The following is a 26,739-nucleotide window of genomic DNA, read 5'->3' on the forward strand; positions in this document are numbered from 1 at the left end:
CAACTAAAAATTCATGTTTAAAATGTTTATGTTATTTTAATATAGAATTTTTATGAAAAATACTGAAAATTTGTTGCATGATTGGTTTCAAGAAAATGTATATACATGCAAGAATTTTTATAAGTCATGAATATGATGAGGTGTTTGAAGGAGGTGACTTGGTTGGAACTAATATGAACACGAACACGAACACAAAACATGTAAGGCCCAGACTCAGTTGACAAGTGAGAGTGTCGCTGATGTCCCCTTCGCCTGGTATCATGGTTATACGTAGATGGATACATCGACCAACAGATGATACGAAAGTCACAACTAATTATCTGAATTCAATAAAAGAAAATGTATATGTTTACGATGACTTATGTTCATGTTTTTGAAGATCATGAAAGTTATTTTAATTACACTACTTTTCACAGTTGCATGATATGTATACGTATTTTGTTATATCGGTTCAAGTGTGTTGAGTCTTTAGACTCACTAGATGTGATTGATGCAGGTGATCATGTTGATGAGGAAACTGGAGGTACTGAAGACTGATTGGACTGAACTGGGGGAGCACGGGAAACTTGAGGACCTTGTATTTTTCCGCATATTATATGATTTTACAAAGATTATGGTTAAAACAGTATTTCAAACGTGCATGATTTTTATGCTTTGAGGATTGGTAGATTTTTAGTAATATGTTGATGTTTTATTTTAAACAGTAAATGTTTCTGTTGGTCACATTTTCAAGATTTGAACTGCAGTCAATTTTATACAGGAGTTGGTTTTATTTTATTGTATGTTTCTAATTGTACATATTTACGTGTATGTATTTTCGGTTAGCAATAGTAATTGTTTTTTTTAAAAAAAATTATGTAGTTTAGTAATAGATATTTCAGATATGATGCATGTGAAATGCAATCTGCCCGGATATCAAAGATCGAGTCAAGAATCTGATGCTCAGTCTAGAGGCGTCTGAGTGTGTAGTCTCTGATATGCCTTAGGCATGTTTTGACTCCCACACTCATCATCAAGACGTAGATCTACAATGTCTAGGGACATCAGAGCCAACGGGTCCCGTCGGACATTGTATCGTTCGATGTCCAACCGTCCACAATATAATACAAGGTTGAATGGCCCCAACAAATGAGGTATATCTCAAAAGATATCAAGCCCAACATGATATGTCATGCATAATATGCTAAAACAGTCAAACATGTGTCATGCAACAGATAAATATACAGCATATAAGTGTGTATATTATGCTTAGATATCTCAGTCAGTACATCACGTAACTCACTAAAACAATCTGACAGAAAGCTTCCCGTCTGAATCTAGACAATACCAACATAATGAAATCACTATCAAGCCAGATCCAGATCTTAATGATCCTTAAATCACTATTTAAAGTTTTAGGATTATACATGCGTCCATCGTCAGCCCGCTGATGATGGCTCAATCTGCGTCTCGGTTTACCGACCCTTCCTCGAGTTGACACTAGCTCCGAAACTTTTCGACACCAAACTGCCTTAGAAACTGGCTAGAAAATCTAAGGTATATAACTACAACTCGAGAGAGGGTAGCTGAAGGTAGCAGTGTAAGAAACAAATGAAATCAGTTTCCATTTATAGGTTGCATCTTGACTAGTTCAGAAGATCCGAAATCAATCTTATCTGTCACGTGTTAGAATTTCATTCGTCTAGTTGGATTTCTCGAGATAATGTAATCTGAAGTAGATTGAGTTGTCTATTTTAAGTTAAGTGAATCCTAACAGGTTAATTCCGAATTATCAATTTCTTAATAATGTTTAATTAACAACTCTTTAATCATCTTTTAACTGATATTTCATTCAAAATAAGGATTCAGATCACTACAAACATTGTGGTAGTGCCTTCATTTCCGTGATACATGCGCAACCAACAGTGATAAATGAGATTGATGGTAAGAAAACAACAAATAGTGGTTTAAAATAGAAATGACAAAGTAGGTCCATTATTTTATATTCTTGTAGTATTGATCCAAATCTAATTAATTTGGAATCATGGATCATGAAATGCACGTACGTAAGTTTCAGAAAATTACTACACTGATGGCATAAATAAGGCGTAGAACATCATATTGTCAGGTACCCATGGTAGCACCAATACTGAACACACATTAATTTAAAGACCTTAAAATAAGAATAAAAAATAGGCGTATAAAAAAAATTTTTGATGAACATGGGAAATGATGAAAGTGATCAAGTACAAGAAAAATGTGGAAGGACCTTCAAGTTTGAACTTGACAATGGTTTTCTTAGTCTTTCGTAAAGCTCCTTCACTGACAAGTTCTTGCAACACGCGAATTAATCAATATGGACAAATTTCTTGAGTTTGGAACTTCAGGGCATCACACTATATGACAAAGAAGGGGACATTAAAGCACTTGATTTCGAAATTTTCATTTCAAATAAAAATCGACAATTGGAAACATCGTTTTAAAAGATAGATGAGGCCAAGAAGCAACATATCTTAGTAACAAAACCATATATGTCAATGTGCAAAAAAAGAAAGTCAGCAATCAAAGAAAAAGAACTACAGAAAATATATCGCCAAGAATCTGTGATTTTTCTCACCCGAACGCATCTCTTAGCACATCATGTTCCCAAATTCAAAATTATACAAAGAATAGCTTCTTCGCAGTTGGAAGATTACTCACAAGATTTTTTACTCGCTAGATGATGTACGTTTCTTAAAAGGGTTTGCACAGGAGGTTCCGATCATATATGTGATTTGTTCACTATAGTTGAAAAAAAATATAATTATTTACCGGTATAAGTCCACGTTAGAGAAATTACTCAGAAAAACATGTCTTCTCTGCTTCGTGTTACTGGCGGATTGCAAGCATTTTCGTGCTTGTTTCAGTTGTCACCATTTTTAAACACCCAGAGAAAAAAAGAAGCAGCCAATTTAAAATATTGTGATCTAAAAAATACCACCACCCAGGGGCTTACATTGATAAATGTGAAACAAGATCGTCTTTCATACATTCTGGTGGGGACAAAATACAGATCAGACATGTTCTTGGTATTATTCACACTATGAGACTCAATAAACAACAAACTCCAAGAGCAGCCATGAATCTAAAATGTCTCGAATATTCGCTCTGAAATTTCCTTTTCTGGAAAGGCGCACACACAATATCAACCATTAACATTCATAAGCACATTAAAAGCATTCTGCTAAAACCCGTTACTTAGAAAACCTGTGCCGGTCATGGGCAGAAGAATAGTCAATATTTGGACCGTGAGGGATGATTCCAAATGGATTGATGGTCGGATGGCTTCCATAATAATGCTTTTTAATGTGTGCCATGTGAACTGTGCCGCTGACTCCAGGGATTTGAAATATGTCTTTGGTGAAATTGAAGCTATTCGGATACTCGCGTAATAACTTCTTGTTGCATTTGAAGTGAACAGCATAGACCTGCAAAGGGAAAAACAGGATCATAACAGTGTCCTACTTCGATTCAAGGACTAAACCCAAGAAACACATTTCACCACTTTACTACAGTAAAATATATCAATGTACAGGAATTGAAACAAGACTACCGTCAAGGTCACGCCTTTACTGAGTCTGGGTACGAGTGCAAGACCGAATCTTGCCACTGATAAACATATACATATTACAAGGAATTCACATTGTATCAAGCAGCTGTTGCTTTTCCGTTGTCATTGTTTCTATGCAAGTAAAATCAGAATGGAAGTACCATACATCCACTGATGATTCATTATTTCAAAGGAACATTTTACACGGTTAACGCAGCACATAGCCAAGACACTCTTCTATGAGGATTAATTGACTGGGATCATTGGCAGTTTCAATGATATCTGAGCAGAAGTATTTTAACCTTACTTGTTCATGTCCAAAAAGCAGTTTTTCTTGAAATCAAACGTCTTACCTCATCAAATCTTATGAGGGTCACAAACAAGCGTATATCTGCTTCGGTCAGTGCATCTCCACAGAGATATCGCTGCTTACTCAATATCTGCTCACATTTATCTAAAGCTTCATATAATTTCGCCACAGCCTGCAAAACAGTGGAGCGAGACAGAATTCAGACAATTCCCAAAAGAAGCGAGACTAATATGGCCACAACAGAGGGAAGCATTTGTGGTGGAGGTGGTGTGGGTTGGTTTTTTTTTTGTTTGGGGGGGGGGGGGGGGGAGTGGTGGTGCGGTGGGCTCTTGATCACCATGCTTATGAGTAATTTACCACATCGTAAGGTTGCTGCTTCTTAGCAAATCCACATTTATAGACCCCGTTATTAATCTCATCATATATCAAATCATTCACTTCATTGATTTGCGGTTGCAAGTGGGGAGGATAAAGGTCCAGCAATGCATTTTCAGCAATATCATTGAATTCTGTATTGAACATGCGGATTATCTCCGAGCTCTCATTGTTGACAATTGTCTTGAGTTTCTTATCCCAAAGAACCTGGCAGAATGTTACGTAATACTTGGATATAGGAGGGAAAGGGTAGAAATAAAAATTTACCATCAAAAGTAGCAGCACTAACCGGGACAGTATATTTTCCCGAGTAATTCGTACTTGCAAGTTCATACAAATCTCTTATACTTTTTGCACCATTCAAAGGGTCTGGATCGGCTCCAGGTTCCTCAGAATTTGAAGCAGGAAAAAGCCATCCCATGTGCTCATCGGTATCCTTTGTCCTTCCCCACTGGGGTTTGACAGACTGGTAGAGAAGCACGAGGAGTCTATGAGGAAACAAAATGCAGAGCAACCCTTTTGGAAAGACTTTGAAAGTTGTTGGGTTAGACTTACCGTAAAAGTGATGGCTTTGTCAAGCCCTTTGATTTTCAGGCACGCAAGACACCTGGATGCCCAGGGACAGGCGTACGATACATACAAATGATACCTCCCGGCCTCTGCGGGAAAAGAGGAATTGGGATCCCTACAAATGAAATTACGGAAAGTGGAAGGACTCCTCACAAATGCACCACTTGCAGACGTCTCATCCAGAGCAGAACGACTCATCGGAACTGAGGATTGCATCGCACTTAAACGTCAGTATTATTATGCACCCTTTTAGTTACACCAATACAGCTTTCATATAAAATTTCAACCACCAAGGGCAAGCAAGCAATGGCATATATCTAGTTTTCAATCATGAAATAACCATAAAAAAAATAAAAAAATAAGACAGCCAGAAACGATCAAAGGGTTCGGACTGGTTACAAGAAATTAACACAAAATGAAAAACAAAAAAATCCAACCTTCAAGGAAAATCGTTGGAGACAAAAATCGGATTAGTGGTGTGCGGCGCTTCAAATATGAAGAGACTCTCTCTTGGAGATCTTGGAGAATGGGCCGGCAAATTCCCGAAACGTCCATTTTTAATATTTTAGATTAGATTTGGAATGAAATGATAGCCTTCCGTCCAATAAGAGGGTTACGTGACATTTACAATTGTGATAAGGCCAACTTAATTTTCAAGTATTTTTATTGTTTTATATAATTTAAAAGTCTAGATATATTAAATGTAAATGAGATCGAGCTTTGGCTTAACTGATCTCACCCACTTTCATATTGTAAGTGGCTCTAGTTCGAGTCCTCTCCACCTCATAGTTTAATAAATATCAAAAGAAAAAATATATATATACACACACACACAGATTTTTAAAAACTCAATGAAAATCTATAGACATCTAATATTTTCATAGATTTTAAATAGTTTAATATATTTCTTTACATACAAACCTTAAAACACTAGGTATAATTGTAGAAATTCAAAAATTATATTCTACTCACCCTAGAGATTTCGATAGATTTTTAATTGAACAAAATATCATTATCACTCCATATATATATCTCTCTCACTCAAAAGACGGAGCTTTTCTCCTCTCTAAAGATAATCGAGGGTTCATCAAATTTCAGATCTGCTATTCTTTTATTGAATTATTATTGATTTGATTAAAAAAATATATATATTACGATTTTTATGTATATTTGTGTTGAAATCATGTGTTCAACAAGTGTTCTTATGTTTTGTTCGACAAGTTTCCATACGTGTTCTACAATAAATTGTCATTATCCCTTAATATTTTTAATTATATGATGATGGAAAGCCTATGAAATCCAATTTGATATAATGGAGATATAAACCTATAATCCATCGGATTAATAGATGCATATTGTACACTATACAAACCTAACTCGTTAATTAATACACTGATATTTTGACATGGGATAGGAAAAATGAAGAGGGATACTTGAGTGGGAAGGCCATTTTCATGGTGTCTAAATTACCTTTGCGTAGTTTGTAGTCGCGGTAAGCATAGAACTTAAGAGCCTCTATCTTAGAACTATTTGTTAGTCCTTGTTGTGGAACATAGGCTATCTGGATTAAATATGATAGTGACGTTGAATGGGATGCATGCGATTTGTGGTTACTAATGATCATTGCATTATTCTTTATGGATCTTAATCTTACTTGTTAAGAAAATTACAATTTTCATCCCTGAAACCCATGGATGAGCCCATTACCCCTGACCCATTCCTAGCCCAAATGGAAGACAAACCCATCAAGGGTCCAAGTATTCTCCTATAAATATCAGGTTTGAGTGTTCAGTTAATTCATTCACTATATTATTTTCAGCAGCACCCTTAGCTGCTCTCACATTATATCCTCAGTCTCATTCGTGATTTCAGGCTCAGGGTAAAAATAAAATAAAATATTTTTTTTATCCACACACATTTTTATTTTAGTTAGACACATCAAAACCACTGAACATATCATATTGAGCTTGTTTGTTATTGAGTTCCAGTTATATTTCAATTAAGATCCGTTATATATGTGATATGATATTGTGTTATGGAGATGTTTGGCTACCTTGATTCGGTCTGACTTCCGTAGTTGTTGGATTCGAGACTGGGCTATATCCCAGGCACTGTCCGCTGAATCGTGGACCAGCTCGATCATATTATATATGATTATTTTATATCGATTATTTGAATCTTTGTATCCTGATATATAGCACATATTTATGCATGGCATTCATGCATGACATCATTACATTTTTATATCATATATTGTGGTTTCTTGATGCCTCGTACTGAGTTTCTGACCCTCGAGATGGGGCTGTCGTGTTTTTTGTGTATGGACATGACAGGTGGTATAGATGCTTCGACCTCAGGCGCTCGGTTGTATTTAAGTATTGCATAGTGTTTTAATCTCCCAGATATTATATGTATATATTTGGAGGATTGTATTATGTTATTATCGAGTCTTGTTGGCTCTATAATATTTTTAGTTCGTACATGTCATGATTGTGTCTGGCTGACACTTGTTTATGTTGTTATATTTATTGAGGGCATATATTGTTTATTTTGAATATTTGATTTTCTGGTATGTCTTATTTATGGGAAGGTCTTGTCAAAATTTTTATAGGCTTAAACGCAAATTTTTAACTCATTTTTTCGATGTTTATTGATTAATTATGATTGCATATTAATACATCGTTATTAGGATAACGGACCCTCACAGGATCATGGGAAGAAACATGGAAGGATCGTGAGTCGTGAGAAGACTAGGAAACTGTCCATTAGTTTGCAGAAGAAGGAATTGATCGATAAAAAAAGACACAACGAACACATCTCGAACAAACTCTTGCAACTCACGGTCGAAATCTTAGTCATAGTTCAAGCATTTTTCATGTTTTCCATTTCAATAGTTCAAGTCATTCTCGTTCGAATTTCTGTAACGTTTTTTGATTATATGTTAATATTTTGTAAACTCTAACAGTTTGTTGTAAAGGCAAATCATGTTGGGAGTTTATCCTTCAATTCAACTAGTTTTCTTGTGTCTTGGTGTTGTAATTGTTTATGAGATTATAACAGATGGTCAAATATAGTATGCATAATCGTTGTGTCTTTAGAATTTAGATTTTTATCGTTTTTCACAGTAATTGGTGCATTTTTGCACCTGACATACCCGCAACTCAAAATATTGTGCAAACAATATTATTAGTAATATATATAACGGGATGGGTCCATTAAAACCGTTACTCGCGTCGACCCGCTTTTGATCTGCCTCATTGTCTTTTGAGTAGGTCTCTTGTGAAACGGTCTCACAAATCTTTATCTGTGAGTCGGGTCAACCCTACCGATATTCACAATAAAAAGTAATAATTTTTCATGGATGACCCAAATAAGAGATCTGTCTCACAAAATACAACCAGTGAGACCGTCTCACACAAGTTTTTGCCTTGTATTTTTGATTGGGTCTAGACCTACTCGGAACGAAAGCAAATTTAATTGTCATCCTTAATTGCGAGTGATAATATTACTCTTTGGTAAAAAAAAATGACTTTTTTGGTAACAAATTTAGAGATTCGATATTCACTTTCGAAAGGCAAGCACACGAAGTCTTCTACTACAAACTATGCAATATTTGGTGCTATACATATTTGATAATATTCTAAATTTAATGTGTAGCACAAAATATGGCATAGTAATCATCTGCACTCTGATAGCTGTACTAATTTTATCTATTTATAATATATGTGGCTTTCAATCGCACTTTGATGGTTGTCTTGCTTTTATCTATTATAATTTGTGTCACACAAAAATATTGCATAGTTTGTAGTACAGGATTTTGTCGGCACTTTGATAGTCTGTAACGGATTTCATCGTCAAAGTTGTCTTGATTCTTGACTTGAACTCACTTATTCAGCCTATTATCCACAACTTCTTACCATTAATGGCAAAGGAAAATGGGGCAATAAGGCCAGAGCATTTAAACATTTTTCACCAGAAAATTGACTCGCGTGGGCATGAATAGAGAATTAAGAATTTAGCCCTCCTTTTTTTCAAAAAAAAAAAAAATAAAGTTTTATTTCGGTTTTTCCGTCAGATATTTCTATAAAGTTATATTATAATACCAGTAAACACTTTCAAGCTTAACTCGAACTATTCAATAAATTTAGGAGATCAAAATACTACTTCCGACCAACGCATGGATGTACATAAACATTACACAACTAATAGGGCTACAAGTAAGTATCCAGACTCGTTTTCTCAGAACGATCGATCATCCTATCATTGAATACACGCATCAGGAGATAGCAGGCTTGACGGGATGATGGCCTTTCAGCAGGTGCTGCTTTTGTGCATTGCAATGCTATTTCCAGCATCTGAAACATAGCTTTTTCTTCATTGGGTAAGAGTGGTTTTAGCAGTGGATCAATTAATTCCTCAGTCGAGGACTCCATACATGACTCCACCCAGCTCACCATGTCCATATCTTCTCCAAACCCCCCATCCGTTGGCATTCTTCCTGTTACCAACTCCATGAGCACAACACCAATGCTGTAAACATCACTTTTTTCTGTCGCCTTCATGGAATAAGCATACTCTGCAATCATCATATTACAGTTAATTAGCAAGCTCACTCAACGAAGTGGGAAAGAGTTCTCATACCTGGAGCAATGTAGCCATAAGAACCCACAAACCACAGGTTGGATTCTGTGTTCAAGGAGTCATAATGGTCTGCAAGAGGTTTTGCCAGTCCAAAATCTCCCAGATGCGCCTCCATGTCGGCATCTAATAAAATGTTGCTGGATTTAACATCCCTGTGAAGTATCTTAGGCACACAATCATGATGTAGATACTCCAATCCCTGTGATAAGCCAACTGCTATCTTTAATCTAGCATCCCACTCTAGGATCTTCTTCTTTTCGTTCACTGGTTTCTTATGCAACCAGTCCCACACGCTTCCATTCTCCATGTACTCATAGATCAACAGATTGGCTCCTTCCCCTCCATTACTACAATACCCTAACAATCTCACTAGATGTCTATGCCTTATTCTGCCCAGAGTTTTGATTTCTCTCACGAAGCTTCTATCCAACAACGGATCATTCTTCCTTGGTATTCTCTTGATTGCTACTGTTTCTCCTGAAAACAATTCGGCCTTGTAGATGGTTCCAGATCCACCAGTCCCAACTATGAACTCCTCGCTCAGATTATTTGTGGCCTCCATGAGTTCCACCCATCTGAAATCACGTTTACCAGCAGCGTTATCAAATAAGGGTCTCCTTTGTGCTTGAGAAGAACTGGTAGAGCAAGCAGAGTCCAAATCACTGGCTCTTCCCATGACTTCTCGCCTGTGTTTGAAAAAAAGTGCAACTCCAAGTAACACAAGAATAACAGCAGATGTTGAAGAAATTGCTGAAATTATAACTACATGTGACTTGCGTAGGCCAGACTCTCCTTTGCCAGATTTTACGTCTTGGCAATTTGGAAGAGGACCTCCGCATAGATTCAAATTCCCGATGAATGAGGTTGCAGGCCAGTGTGCATATCGCTTATCCATCCTTCCTTGTAGGTGGTTGAAAGAAAGGTTCAGTCTTCCTAAGCTGCTCATCTCAGTAACTGGAGGAGGGAGCTCCCCCTCTAGTTTGTTGTGGGATAAATCAAGTGCTTCAAGTTTAGGGAGTGTGCCAATTGAAGACGGTATGCTGCCAGTGAGGTTATTATAGCTGAAATCCAGGATGCTTTGCAACTCTTGGAGCTGTCCAATCTCCCCTGGAATCTCTCCACTGAATCTGTTTCGTGAAAGCCGAAGTTCATAGAGCTTGCGTAGTGAACCAATGGTGGGAGGAATTGGACCTGAAAATTGATTGTTATCAAGATCAAGAACGTTGAGGGACGACAATTTACCAACTTCAGGAGGAAGGTTGCCATGAAGGGAATTTTCATCGAGTGACAGGACCAAAAGGCTCGAACAATTGAACAATTCTTGATGAAGAGATCCCGAAAAATGGTTGGCCGAGAGCTTAAGCACACCTAATTGTGGAAGACCACCGATCCAGGACGGGATGGATCCAGAAAGAAAATTGTGATCAAAATCAAGATAAGTCAATCTCTTGCACCGGGAAAGTTGAACAGGTATCTGCCCAGTAAGTAGATTTCCCGAGAGGTCTAACAGCGACAGTTCTCGAATCAAACCCAGGGTCCATGGGATCTTTCCTGTAAATTGGTTTTTCCCTAGCCTTAACCTTTCAAGGAAAGATGAATTGCCAATCTGATGTGGAATTTCATGATCGAATGCGTTGTTGGTAACGTCAAAAGAAAGAAACAAATGTGATGTACAGATTGGTGCAATGCTTCCGTTAAGCCTGTTATGAGAGAGATTTACCCTGGTCAAGTTGCCGAGGTTGGCAAGCGCCTCGGGCAGGTTTCCTCGAAGAGAATTGTTGTACAACATCAGTTGTTCAAGAGCTTGTAAATTCCCAAAAGTTTCGGGTATGCTACCCGACAACCGGTTATCTGCCAGATCAAGTATCGTTAGTTGATGACAGTTACCCATGCTGGAAGGAATCTCCCCATAGAGATCATTCTGCCGAAGATGAAGGAAATTTAGATGCTTTAGATTTCCAAAGGTGACTGGGATGACCCCTGTTAAATGATTGCCGAAGAAGTCAACCATTTGCAAGCTCGAGCAGTTGCCAATCTCTACAGGGATCTCTCCAGATAACATATTCTCGTAGACATAGAGAATCTGAAGATTCCCAAGAATCCCAATGTCTTTGGGTAGATTGCCCTGTAAATCATTCTGGTAAAGGGATAATGTCTGCAGATTGGTTAAGTTTGCTATGGAGGGAGATACAGAACCGGACAAGCTATTATTGTTAAGAATGAGATCAGTCAGTTGAAGCAACTCAAAAAGCTCTGATGGAATGAACCCGTCAAGCGTGTTATTGGACAAATCAAGTTGCTTAAGCGACCGGCAGTCTCCTATTTCTGATGGAATCCCGCCAGAAAGTTGATTTTGAGCTAGCATCAAGTGTTCCAAACTGGATGTGTTGGAACATATGCCTTTGGGAATAGGTCCTGTGAGATTGTTGCTGGAGAGCACGAGATAAACCAGCTGTCCCATTGTTCCCAACTCTTGTGGGATTTCACCGATAAGACTGTTGCCGGACAAGTCCAGATTCTGAAGGTTGATCAACTTTGTCAATGACTTGGGAATGTTTCCTTGAAGCTGATTGTTGAGAAGATTGAGGTATTGCAGCTGATTCATGTCACCAAGCTGATGAGGAATAGCCCCGGATAGGGAATTACTGGCAAGATTCAGTATCCGAAGATTAGTGAGAGCAGCCAACTCCGGGGGAATGGACCCGTTAAGATGATTGAGCGCGGCGGCGAACACAACAAGACTAGAGCAATTTGAAAGCTCGAGAGGAATGTTACCCTCCAGCTGGTTTTCCTGCAATATCAAGTTCTGGAGTAGTGCCAGCTTGCCCAGTTCTGGTGGTATGAGGCCAGTGAGACTGCAAGATGCCAAACCAAGAGCAACCAAAATTTGAAGATTGCCCAAGGAAGGCGGGATTTGGCCAGTGAGGTAATTGTCACCGATTCTGAGGAATCTGAGATTAGATAGGGAGCCAAGCTGAGGAGGGATGGGACCGGAAAGTTGGTTCGAGAAGAGGAGCAAAGATTCCAAAGAAGAGAGGTTAGAGAGAGCAGAAGGGATGGGGCCGGAGAGAGAATTAGTGGAAAGATCAAGGTGGAGCAGGTTTGGTAAAAGGGAGAGAGCGGGTGATATGGAGCCACGAAGAGAAGAAGCTGAGAGATTGAGAGCTATTACTTGTTGAAGTTGACAAGAAACTCCTCTCCATGCGCAGAAGTTGGCACTGTTAACCTCGGACCACTCATCCAACACATGGTTGTCGACAAAAGATTTTTTAACCTCCAAAAGAATTTTGACATCATCAGAATGAAGCTGCTGCCCATTGCCGACGAGCAGAAAGAAAATCAGCATAAGAAAAGGATTCAACATTGCGATGAAATAGAAATTTGAAATTATGTTATGTTCAAGGGAGGGGAGTATAGTTGGTTATGAGGGCGGTGAGGCTAGTAAATTGGGGGCGACAGTAATCAATGCCCACCGATGTTAAGAACCAGTCTTTGAGGGAGAGAGAAAAGAAAATTGAAAACTTAATGAGATGAATAATAATGCATGGCATGATGAGACGGATGGAATTTGAATTGCAGTGAACTGGTTATAAGAAACAAGGGTGGAGTTGGTATTTTCTTGTATGAAGAAAGAGTGGTTTAAGTAGAGAGAGAGAGAGGAGTTTCGTTGTCACACAAGAATTCCCTACTTAATCCTTTATTATTATTATTCTGAAAGTGAGCGGTTGGATTTCTATTTATTCATATTCCTCTCACCTAATTTACAGATTTTGTATTGAATTGTTACATGTATGACCAAATCACCACGAACGCATCCAACCAAACTAACTACCATCTTTCACTGTTCACACACTATAAATATACACAAAAACTCTTGTGATACGATATCACAGATCAATTTCGTGGATCAAATCTCTTATTTGAGTCATCCATAAAAAAATATTACTTTTTATGCTAAGAGTATTACTTTTTATTATGAATATCGGTAGGGTTGACCGGTCTCACAGATAAAGATTCGTAAGATCATATCATTTACTCATAAATGTATTTCTGCTGACAACTCTCGAGACCACGAAAATCAATCATCTTGTGTTTGTTTTGTTGATTGATAATGAATGGATTGGGCTACAAAAAAATCATTTCCGTGGTATCAGCTAATGGTGGCAAAAAAAAAAAAAAAATTTGTTCCAATAACATATATTTCATTATCATCAGTCAGCAAGCTCCTCAGGTTAAAATTCACTACCTATCACGTACTGACTGAATAAACTTCGTTGGTGGTCACAGACTGAATTGGCCTGACTATTATTATAATCAATACCAAATTAAATAACCTATGACCTCATTAATCTTTTTTTTTTTAATGACGTCTGCACCTAAATTTGGAATATAGGAAATCCTCCACACTCGAAACAATTGCCACAAACAAATTGCAATTATTTGAAGACTTCAAAAAGTATATTTTGTTATCTGTCATTTTTGTTCCTGGTACTTGATGATGATTGTCACGCCCCGAAACGGAGACATGTCACCGGCGTTGTTTAACAATTTAAAATCGTATAACAACAAGCCACGTAGTACATCAAATAGCCAAAAGTCAGTCTATTACATAAATCAATAATCGTCTTTACAATGCGATTAAAACGAAATGCGGAAGCGTAAAACACAGTAATCTAACTAAAAAACAGAATGAAAAGACCGGTCTTCAATTGGATTGACTTCATCACCATCCCCAAAAATATTCTTGTTCTTTATCTTCGATTTGTTCATCGTTCTTATCTGGGGTGGGAATGTAAGGGGTGAGTATTTGGAAAATACTCAGTAAATGGGGGTCGATCGGTCATAACAAATATCAAGGTTATAATTATACGAATACATTATCATAATTTCAATAATAAGCATGATGAATCGAATACCAACAAGATACAAATATAGCACTGAAAATCATCTACTTTTCATGGTTTACTGATCAGTCCCCTATATGTTACTCCTCTAAGAGGCGAGGCCAAAAGAACGGTTATTATAACCCACCGCATCAGGGTCTTAAACAAAACATATCAAATATCGGAATTTCCTTGCCATTTCTAATTCGAATCATTGCAGTGCATTTCAAATATTTCAAACATGCTTTCAAATATTATAGCTAATAGCCAACAATAAATTGTTCAAGGATATTCATAACAAATAAGAACGAATATAGCATGCCGATCGAATTTCAAGAAACATACGTAATTTATTTTTGTGCAAATGTGGACACACTTACGAAGAAAAAGTATGTCGATATATATATCAAGTAGTACACTTATTACATGCAAGTGTACGTAAAAGTATAGCAAAAACTCACTTACTTGATTATTATCTTCGGAATAAAACGTGAGGAACTTGTGAGAGAAATTCCGCTCGAACTCTTCCGAATAGTGGCAGCACTTGAGCAGCAACCTTAGCTCAAAACTTGGGACAAAATGTGGGTAGGACGGAGGTAAACCGAGGCTTGAGAATAACCACTATGGAGCACGAAAATATGGACAGCTTGTGCCTTATTTTTGGTGTGGTTTCCTTTAGCTCTTGGGGGGGGGGGGGTATTTATAGGTTCATGGAGGGGAAGTGAAGAGGCTACCATTCAATGTCATTACCACCATGTTTATGGCCTCCTTAAGGGCTTTAAACACCATTAAAATTGATGTTATGACTCTTCAAATTCTTCTTTGAATTCATGGCTTGAATGTGTTTTTAATTCATGGCTTTGTGTGTTAATTCTTTGGGTCTTCACATTGATGTTGATGTGACGCTACAGAGCTGTGAGCCTTGGGTCACATATCTCATTTTAGACAAGTTGATGTAATTTATGCTGTTATAAACAATCATACGTTCATACCCTCAATCTATCCTGACCATGATCATTGTTTTTCTGATGTAATATTTACGGATAGGTGTACATGAAAGACCTTACACTTGCAACCATAAACTATAGCCAAAACCAAATCACTCAACCTTAACAATCATCAACATGTCAAATTTAATATAAGCACTAAAGTTAGAAGCAAAGAATTACCATAATAAATAAATTGTTCCAACACATAAGTAAAAAATTTTGGAGATGGAAGAGACCTCATTATTTAAAACATTCAGTAGACTACTTTCCAAGGTGAGCATAAGAACATAAAACAACAATTATTAACTAAAACCATCTTCAAATCTTGTAGCTTATTTTATCCTATCAAATTGAGAGATATTTCTAAGATGTGCTACGAATTCCCAACACCTTCTAAAAATATCCCAGAAAGCTTAATTATTCCAACTCTTTCATAGCACAAAATTTGTATTAAAGCGCAAAAGAATCTTGTACAGATAACATAGATGGCAGTAACAACAATATGCGGAGGTGGATATGCAGTAATAACTAATACTAGAAATATAACATAACTGAGATTTGTGCTCGTCCAAAAAAATTTGGTAACATTCATGTATTTTAGAGCCTCATTACTTCATAATGACAATACAATTTAAAAAAATTAGAAGACTACCGATCCATCCATTGAGCTAGCAAAGAAAAATTGATCACAAAGCTTAAGTAATTTTAAACTACATTTTGAAAATGAAAAATGAGAGTGACAATAATAAAATCAAGTAATACACACAAAGAAGCATAGAACATAAAGTAGATTGCCAACTAACCAGCTGAAAGGTCTACCACTCGTTTTTATTAAAAATACTATAAATTTTTTTATTTCTAATTCATTCGGCCGAAACACTAAGTATTCAAAATATGAATATTTTGCACCATTTGAAAATAAACCAACAACTATTATTTGAAAATCCAAAAAAAGTAATTCAAAGCACAAAGTCGTAACACATCAACCAACCTAAACTAACATTATTTCAAAAATAAACTTAACTTTATCATCTTCTCAAAAACCTCTCAAAAGCATCTTAAGTCATAAAATCTTTAAAGTAGCTTAAATTTTAAACATAATATTGTGGAAAACTAGCGACGATCCTCGAGTTTTGTGCACCTTCAGTCCAACAAGATCAACCATCAAGACCTCCATTAACATCAATCTCATGCTTACCTGCATTGATCACACCGAGTGAGTTTATTGACTAAGGCAAACCTTAATCATGATAACAAGTAGTACACATACATTCAAAAACAATAGTGAAAATATTTTTAATAAAATAGCTTTTCAAGAACATAAACTTTAACGTTTTCCTTTCAACATATCATATCATATTTCCTTTCATCATATACGTACACGTTTCCCTTTTTATTGAATTCAGATCCTCAATTGTGACTTTTGTTTTAGCTAAAGGTCGATGGATCCATCTACGTATCACCACGATACCGGGCGGCAGGGACATCAACGGCACTCTCACTCGTCAACAGAGTCTTGGCCTTACATATCATCTTATCATCATACCATTGTATTAGTTAAAATCAATTCACCTCCTTCAACTTTTCATATTTCCATCACTTATTAAAATATATGCACGTATAAATCATTTTTCTTTTAAACCAAGCATGCAATATGTCTTTTAACATTAACGTTTCATCATAAAATTTCATCCACATTTAAAATAAACGTTTTAACATTTATTATAGCATTCATGGCACTGTCAGGACATTTAACATGTTCAGATGTAAAATGACCGTTTTGTTCCTAGAACTCCAACTTTCCCAATTTATCCTTAGATCTTAAAACGACGACCCAAATCCTTCCAAACTTAACATATGACCTTAAAAATACACCCATAATTATTTTTTAGAAGTAAACTTACGTTTCTCGATTAATTTCCCAATTCGTTTTTAAATTTAGACGTAAATTCCGATTTTGACTCGTCTTGACTCGAAACTTAACCAAACTTTACAAAACTTGAATCATAGCTTAATAACACCTAAATAAACCATATACAACCCAATTAAAATCAATCCAGAGCCATGAACAAGCCTAGGACTCCTACTAAACTTCAGCACCTATTTTCGAAAACCCTAGGTTGTATTGCCATGCAAACTTCGACCCTAGCCCTCAAGCAACTCGACCAGCCTCTAGTTGACCACCCTAGGACCCTAATGAACCCCTATGAACCCTATTGGACCCAACTTGAGAAGACGAGTACAAGTAATAAATGCCAATAACGATTTATAATCAAAAACGAAATTAGTACGAACTTACATGTGGTTGAGACATTCTAATACGGGGAATGTACACAACTTGGTGCCAAAAAAATAAACTCAAATATAGCTATCAATCTATACATGAGAATAAAAATTTCTTGTCAATTGTAAGTTATTCCTTAAACATCACTACAAAAAAAAGGCAAAAACCGTTGTCGTAGGTCAAATAAAACCGTTGTTAAAAACCTTGTGGTTAAAGGTTGTGCTCAAAGACAACGGTGAAAACCGTTGTCGTAGACGTCTAAAGACGACGGTGAAAAATCGTGGTAGTAGGGCTGTAAAACCGTTGTTAAAGGCCCTATGGTTAAAGATTTCGCTCAAAGACAACGGGTTTGAAGTGTTGTGGTAGCTAAAATTTGTAAAAACCGTGAAAACCGTCGCTAAATTTATGTACAACCGTCGCTAAAAGTAGCGACGGTTTTTTATAAATATCGTCGCTAAATTTAGCGACGGTTTGGCATGATTTCCGTCGCTAATTTTTTCAGTAAAATAAAAAAATTTACTTTTAATAGTTTAATAAATATAAAAAAAAACTCACAATCTTACTATGCTAATAATATTCTTGATCTTAAAAATTTATTAAAAATTAAAGAAAAAAAAATTTACCCTAGAAACTAAAATCGTGTAAGGGAGAAAAATTTTAAGTGTTGTGAAGTGGTGTGGAAGAAAATAGACCGAGAATGGGGATATTTATAGACAGTTTTGCGACGGTTTTTGATTTAACCGTCGCTAATAGCGACGTTAATTTATCCAACTGTCGATAATTTAAAATTTGCGACGGTTTGTTTTCAATCCGTCACTATATGTAGCGATGATTTTTACCAAACCGTCGCTAACTTTAAATCAGCGACGGTTTTGCTTAAAACCATCGCTACTATTAGCGACGGTTATACAACAACCGTCACAAGTTTTAGCGACAGTTTTTGCCAAACTGTCGCTAATTTTAAATCGACGACGGTTTTGCTTAAAACCGTCTCTAAAATTAGCGATGGTTATACATAAACCTTCGCAAGTTTTAAATTAGCGACGGTTTGGGTACAACTGTCGCTAAATTTAGCGACGGGTTTGCAAAATCGTCGCAAAATTTAATATTAACAAAAAAATGTATAAAAAAAATTTGAAGAATATGGTAGAAGACAGCGGTTTTAAAAACCATTGTCGTAGAACTAAAAAAACCAGTTGAAAGACAACAGTTTAAACAAACTGTTGTCTTTGACCCTTTACAAAACACATTTAGACAACGGTTTTTAAAAACCGTTGTCGTAGCTTTAAAAAAAACGCTAATAGACAACGATTTTTAAAAACCGTTGTCGTAGCCAAAAAAAAATGCTCATAGAAAACGGTTTTTAAAAACCGTTGATGTAGCCCAAAAAAAAAAACGCTCATAGACAACGGTTTTTAAAAAACGTTGTCGTAGATATACCAAAGACAACGGTTTTAAAGAGTTTGTTTTTTATGAGCGGATTTTTTTAGGTTACGGCAACGGTTTTTGTTAAAACCGTTGTTAAAAGTAAAAAGACAACGGTTTTAATAAAAAACCGTTGTCTTTGATGTGTTGTTGAATGTGTATTTTCTTGTAGTGCATAAAAATCAAATTGTATCACATTGTTGGCAATTAGGGCAAGCGTTTCCCTAAGATATTATAATGCATATGATATTTTCTCTCATGTACGTCATTTCCAGGTATATTTTTCCACATTGATTTAAATTTTGTGTTAGCATCAAGCATTTATCACTAGGTCAAAAGTTATGGCTATTAGCATATTCGCAATTTTATTTCTTTATAATTGCGGCAGCGCAGAGCCTCGTAGTAAGCAACGGGTGAAAATGAGGGGTTGCACCAACTTGGGCAATAGGTCGGACTATTAGGCATCATGAGTCTGAGGAGAGGTGTGTCTCACTGCTAATGTAATCACATATCACCTTTGAGATCAATTGTTCTCTTTCCTAGTCGCTGACCCAATCCTCAGTGCATAGACAAATTTTACTTATCAAGATCCATCATCCTCTTTCACGACTCACCTAGTCAATCAGATCAAATAGAGCGACATCAATATTTTGACACACAAGAGCGTTCCATGAACTCATTCATATCAATATTACTCTCATTCATGCACATATAACCCAACATTTTAGATACCTCTACATCATTATAATGTCCTACACTTTACATTTCGTTGGGCTCTGTTCCCAGCAGAGACAGTCTTACCCATTGAATTTGACGTCCCTCTTTTACAGTTTAGTCAACCAGATCAATCGTGTATCGTTAGAAGCTTGAACCTCGAGAGCTTTCCAGAAAGTCACGCATCTTCTTATTACTCTCACTCATGCATGGTTAACTCAACATTTTGGGTACTCCTACATCATTAGAATGTCTTGACCACCAGTGAAATTAGTTTGGACTCATTTTGGTTCTTAGCAATAGTCAGTGGCATTTACATACTTGGCTATATATATTTATTCTGTCAGATTTATCCTAATTCCTATCAACATTAAGTTTAAACAAATTTTCAGCAATTAAGTTAGTAAAGTTTTTTTAAAAAAAATTCAACAAAGTTGGAATCTGATAAGGGAGAAACAGAACAGCTTCTAGAATCTAGGTTGCTCATTAAATTAAACATCACAAATTAACAAATGACAGAACATTGTCTCCAAAGGATTTCTGGAAACACTTGAACAATATGCAACACAAACTTCTGGCAATGCAAACTTTTTGTTCAGTCTAATTTGTTCTAGAGAGAGTTGAAATGTAATACTAATTAGTGAACAGTAATAAATAGATGGAGAGATAGAGGGGAAAAAATCTTACTACAGGTTGCGAGGCATGTTGCTTTTGATATTCTGCTTGAAAGCTTAACTTCTTTTTGCTAGAAGGTATTACATTATCACGTAACTCACGCACCTGAATCAGCTCATTGTTTCTCATTTTTATGTGTTCATATACGCTGTCAGCATGAAATTTTGATTATAAATAGTAACAAAGTTTGCTCTTTTTTCAGTCTAGATGGCATACATCAAAATGTCGTTTTCCAGCGAACACTTCTTAGGTTTGTTAGCATAAAGCATATTAGGGAGGCACCTGTTTGGGTTCAGAGAGTGGTGGTAGAGAAGAAGGTTTTGAAGAAGAATTCGGAATAGGACCGTTGTAATCGAAGTATCTATTCTTTCCTGCATCATAGTAAAATCCCAGAAGTTCTGCCGAAAATCAAACCACCATTTACTTATAGCTATTATCATCATCAAAAAAATTGCAAGGTGGAGAAAAAAAGAGATGGAACCTTTTGGCAAGGGATTGAGGCTATGATTTTCACTATGATTGTTGAAAAACGGCTAATCATCAGACACTTTGCAGATAAGTAAAGGTGTGGATTTATGGTACCTGATATGCTACGACGACAGTGAAGGAGAGGAGAGAGTGGAGTTAGGCTGACGGTTTCCATTTTGCTCTTCCACCTCCATTCGTTTTATTGGGTTGACAGACGCGACAAACTCCCAAAGCCCATTGGGATCTAGAAGTTGACCTAGCCCTATAATAATTGTATTCTTTTTATAATTTCTTTATTTTTATTGAATTTAAATCAATAAATTTTTTTTTGTGCTGAGGATAATTTTATGAAAAAATATTTATGAATGATAGGCTCGTAATAGTCTGGATTTTTGTTATCATATTTTCCATTGTTGCCACTTCCGACATGCTTAATTGATACACTTTTGTGTTATTTTGTTGTATGAGGAATTTTTCTGCTCTTGGGATAAATATGAACTAAAAAAGATGATTTTATATCACAATTAAAGATGTCAATATGAACTTTGTGGAGGACTCGAAGCAGAAAAAATCAGAAGTGAACTTTCCACAAGGCCTGATCACGCATTGTGGCTGTTCTTCAGCTGCCTGCACAACCAAATCTGAAGTTATAAAATTGTTAATATAACACCATATTTTAACTCCCAATTATGCTGTTTGACTTGTGAAAAGTATTTGGAGAGAGATATTGTTATTTTATTATTGGAGAAATAATTATAGTATAGAGTTTTATTCCATAAAAATTCTATACTCCCTTTTGGTAGTTTTTACACTAGGTTATGGCTTCTCTCCTTGGCCGAACAAGTATGCACATGTGAAACTCAAGGGAGGCGCACACAACCAAAAAAAAAAAGAATTCCTCCACCATTCATGTGCGAAAGACAAGAAGAAGGTAGACACGTGATTTTCTCTCCAATTTTCTTCACGATTCTAGTACTTCTCTTTTCTTTATTTATTTTTATGGAGATTGTAAACCGAGTCATGCTTGGCTAAGATCTTATTTCTGATTCAAGGGATAATTCTATTACTTCGATTTTATCAATGTAAGGTTTTGTGATTAATTTAATTTTTTTGTTCATTTCAAGTATTTGTTTATTTATATTTAATTCTATGAAATTTGTATGTCGATTAATCTGACAATTTAATTTGTTATATAATTTTATACTGCTTGCCATAAATTAATTAATATGTAATTTTCCTTAACGATGTAATTTTCATGAATGATTAAAACATGAGTAGCGAAAAATTAGGTGTGTTGTGCTATCATAGCATATTTAGTCTAAATAAATCAACGAAACTCGACCTATCAATTGCAGCTATCTCGATTGTTAGATTTTAGAATTAATTGTTTTCACAAACCGAAAATGCTATTTTTAATTAATATGGAACACTTTCGTGTCCAATTAATTATTTATATGTTTTGACTCGATGCTTGGTTTACTCAATTAAATTAGAAAAACACAAGGATTTTAGTTGTTATCCCTATAACCTGTAAGGCTTGCGATTTATTTATCGTGATAACCTGCAATTAATGAATTGATGTGATTATGGTTAGACAAGCTTCGAGCAAAACATGACATAGCATGGTTCATGAGTGACGTGCAGAGATTGTTGCGCACATGCGCGGGAAGATTCGCGCATATGCGCGAGAGACCATTTGCGAAGGCAGAGGACCTCACGCATATGCGCGATACAGGACGCGCATATGCGCAAGGATGGGTATTGACAAGATGCTGAGTCCAGAGAAGTTGGCGCATGTGCGCCGAGAGTGGTATATTCTGATTTTGTACCAGATCGTATAATCGAAACCAGATCGAAGAACGGATAACATATGAAATTGTTATGATTTTTCAGATTTGATTTGATGAGATTATACATATTTGATATCAGATTATGTTCTTGATTGATTATAAGATATTGAGATTGGTATATACTGATTTTGTATTGCCGGTATTTTAAGATTGTACCGTTATGCCGTCAGAATTTGATAAGATTAAGATATCTTGTTTGAGTGGAAGAGTGATACAATATGTTCGATTTTCATTTGCAGATTGAGTATTGACAGCTTCGAATTCAAGACTTCGACTTCGTCAGATCGACAAAAGAAAGGTATAAATTAATGTTAGACCGGGATTGATAACTCGAGTCAGATATGACCTGAGTTTCCCTAAAACCACATACTTATTTGCTATTGTTTTCAGATATTTGAATTCATTGCATTTATATGCTTGTTCTATTGATTTATAGAAAGCATGGATTAGATGATTGATTTTGAGACAGAGAGTCCTTGGCAGAGGTGCCAAGCTGGCAGAGGTGCCAGGTCACTGGACATTGGTTTATATCGATGTGATTAGGAGCAGATTGGCTTCTATGGCAGATATTCGATATAGAGTACCAAAGTCTGGGAATAAGAACGTACCATCATCTAGCTGTGGAGAGTAGGTGAGTTGTTGCGTTCTTATTCAACCGGGATCCCTAGATTAGATGAGTCGAGTCAAGAGTTTGATTCAAAAGTTTGATTTGCAGAATTGTATTGAGTCATGTCTCGTAGATTACGATTCATGTTTTTATAACTGTTTATGCTTTCGTATATTGTTATATGAATTGCATGATACATTGTTTATATTGGGATATATTTCTCACCGGAGTTATCCGGCTGTTGTTGTGTTTGTATGTGTGCATGACAACAGGTGAGACATGATCAAGGTCGAGAAGAGGATGAGAGATTGAGATAGAGTGGTGATTCCGGACTTCGATGTAGATTGGTTCAGCACTTGATGTATAGTTGTCGAACCTTAGTCTGATCTGACTGTATCTTGTACAAGACTTGTACTGTTATGTTTAATGTTTATATCAGGATTGATTATTCTATGTTCCTCATTTCTATAAAAAAAAAAAATTTAGACCCATCTTAATTAATTGATCCATTTATTCCCAAAGAATGATTAAGAAGATTATTAGCGTCCGGGTCCCCACATAACCCTAATGTTAATTGCTTGAAAAATGCGTGAATAAATCAAATGTTAACCGATGAACAATGAAACAATCGAATATTGAAAACCCCTTGAATCTTAATATGCTTGTCTTGAATTCTTCATTTAATTTCATTTCAATTCATTATTTTTCGTTGCTTGTTAATTTTAATTTTACTATTTTATTTAATTAGTCTTATCCAACAAAATCTCCCTTTTATTTATTTTTATCGAAAGAAAGAAATCTTTCGTTCCATTTGGATTCGACCCTACTCACCATTACATTTGGAAGTAAGCAATTAAGTTTGGTGCACAACAAGTTTTAGCGCCTTCGCTGGGGAATAGTGCAAGGTTAGTTTCTTTCAAGTTTAGTTATTTTCTTTTTTTATGCCTCGTTCTTCTCGTACAGGTGAACTCGAATATATTCCGAAAATCGATAAGACAACTAGAGTATTGAGAAAAGAAGCAAGACAGCGGGGTAAACAATCATCATCATTGTCATCTCCTGGTTTAAAGGTAGTATTGGAGTCAACTGACATTGAAAGAGAATCCGATCTTGATATCAACATGGAAAGAAGTGAGAGTGACAAAGAAGTAATGGCAGAACCAGCTCAAAGAATCCTCAGGGAGTTAGCTAATCTTAATGTTATTCAACATCAATTATGCATTCAATTTCCTACTACTGACGCTACCTTTGAATTAAAATCGCGTCTGAAGACCCTCACAAGCATCTAAAAGAGTTTCATATTTTGTGCACAACCAAGAAAACACAAGAGATTATGGAAAAACAAATCTCATTGCGAGCTTTTATATTCTCTTTAGCCAACAAAGCTAAGGATTGGCTCTCTTACTTGCCTTTTGGGACGATAACGACTTGGGACAATACGAAAAAAATTTTTTTGGAGAAGTTCTTCCCAACTTCACGAGCAGCAAATATCAGGAAGGACGTGTGTGGATTAGACAGTTACAAGGGGAGACTTTATATGAATATTGGAAGAGATTTAAGCAGTTATGTGCCAGTTGCCCTCAACATCAGATTTCAGAACAGTTCTTAGCCCAATATTTCTACGAGGGTCTCTCACTTTTTGATAGGAGCATGATTAATGCTGCAAGTCGAGGTGCGTTGGTAAACAAAACACCCACAAGAGGCACGAACTCTAATCTCCAACATGGCTGTCAATGCACAATAGTTTGGGACTAGGCAAGATAACCCCCGTGACAATTTAATGAGGTAGGCGCTAATCCTATCGATCAAAAGTTAGATTCTTTGGCATCTCTTTTGGAAAATTTGGTTGTAGGATAGGTACAGCAGGCCAAAGCTTGTGGGGATGTGCGATTGTTGGACATTCAATGGACGTGTGCCCTACACTACAGGAAGATCCAACGCAGCAGGTTAATGCAATCGACGGATTTCCTGGACAGCCTCAGCATCGATACGATCCGTATTCTAATAGGAATCAAGGAGGCCAACAAAGATATCCACAACAAAATTTAACAAACATCCACCGTCTGCGCAAGTCTCTAACTCACGTATGTCCCTAGATAAAATAGTGAAGGCCTTAGCTATGAACACTGGAAACTTTCAACACGAAACAAGAACCAACATTCAGAATCTAGGAAACCAGATCACCCAAATTGCTACGTCAGTTAGCAATTTGGAGAGATTTGTAGGCAATGAATTACGGAAAACTGCCGTTACAAACAGTAGTTAATCCAAAGAAAAATGCAAGTGCCATGGTATCAAAGAGTGAAAAAGATATTGAGAACAAATGATACTAAAAGACGAGACACAAATGAAGAGGTTGAAGGAGAATCTGACAAGCAAACGAAGGTAAATTCTAAATTTCATTCATTTACTACGTCTAATGCAATTGTTCTTCCATTTTCTTCAAAGTTGGAAAATTCCAAAAAGCTTGATTATGAGAAAGAAATATTGGAAACATTCAGAAAAGTGGAGGTCTATATACCTATGATAGATGCCATCAAACATATCCCACGATATGCTAAATTTTTTAAAGAGTTGTGCACTAATAAGAGATAGTTGAGAGGTGATGAGGAGGTAAGCGTGAGAGAGAACGTGTCTGCGGTTATTAAAAAGTCACTACAAAATAGCAAAGATCCAGGTATGTTTACGATACCTTATGTTATTTGTAATTTGAAAATTGAGCGTATGCTAGATTTAGGTGCATCTATTAATGTCATGTCATATTCAATTTATTGTGCTTTAAATTTGGGTCCTTTGAAAGAGACTAGAGTGGTGATTCAATTAACGGACCGATCTAATGCTTATCTGTCGCAAACTGTCTATAAATACTCGCGTTTTAGATCCATTTTCCTCCACATCGCTTCACATCATAGATAAATGTTTCTCTATTAGACGATTTTAGTTTCGATTTAGGGTAAGTTTTTTCGCTTCAATTCTTGGTAAATTTTTAATTGTTAGTTAAGATCATGAATATTATTAACTTAGTCAGATTGTAAGTTTTTTTTGGTAGATTTATTAAATTATAAAAGTAATTTTTTTTATTTTACTTAAAAAATTAGCTACGGATTATGTCTAAACTGTCGCTATAGCTACGACAACGGTTTAAAATCGTTGTCGTTGAACACACTTTCAACAACACTGTCAATTAAAACCGTTGTCGTTGAACGCACTTTCAACAACACTGTCAGTTACAACGGTTTTCTGGCATGTTATCCGTTGTCGTTTTGCGTTTTTGTTGTAGTGTATATTGGTTGAACGAATGCATGCTACCTAACTCATCGATCGCCATCAATTTCCAATGGATGTCACTAGCTAATTCCTGATCAACCTAGCTAATAGAT

General features: G+C 36.2%; 2 protein-coding genes across 2 annotated transcripts; both read right to left on the reverse strand.

Annotated features, from left to right (window-relative positions):
• Positions 1-2,979: 2,979 nt before the first annotated feature.
• Positions 2,980-5,416, reverse strand: LOC140967006 (uncharacterized). Its single transcript, XM_073427340.1, has 6 exons — positions 5,261-5,416; positions 4,809-5,026; positions 4,543-4,719; positions 4,236-4,460; positions 3,922-4,050; positions 2,980-3,446 (listed from the first exon to the last, which is right to left on the reverse strand). Exons 1-6 carry the CDS (start codon positions 5,376-5,378, stop codon positions 3,213-3,215), a joined length of 1,101 nt encoding a protein of 366 aa, XP_073283441.1. The 5' UTR covers positions 5,379-5,416; the 3' UTR covers positions 2,980-3,212.
• Positions 5,417-8,962: 3,546 nt separating this feature from the next.
• On the reverse strand, positions 8,963-13,293 carry LOC140967008 (uncharacterized). Its single transcript, XM_073427342.1, has 2 exons — positions 9,465-13,293; positions 8,963-9,399 (listed from the first exon to the last, which is right to left on the reverse strand). Exons 1-2 carry the CDS (start codon positions 12,826-12,828, stop codon positions 9,035-9,037), a joined length of 3,729 nt encoding a protein of 1,242 aa, XP_073283443.1. The 5' UTR covers positions 12,829-13,293; the 3' UTR covers positions 8,963-9,034.
• Between the last annotated feature and the right edge of the window lie 13,446 nt (positions 13,294-26,739).

The sequence above is a fragment of the Primulina huaijiensis genome, unplaced genomic scaffold, assembly GCF_012295235.1.
Source record: "Primulina huaijiensis isolate GDHJ02 unplaced genomic scaffold, ASM1229523v2 scaffold21623_ERROPOS600000+, whole genome shotgun sequence".
Classification (NCBI taxonomy): domain Eukaryota; kingdom Viridiplantae; phylum Streptophyta; class Magnoliopsida; order Lamiales; family Gesneriaceae; genus Primulina; species Primulina huaijiensis.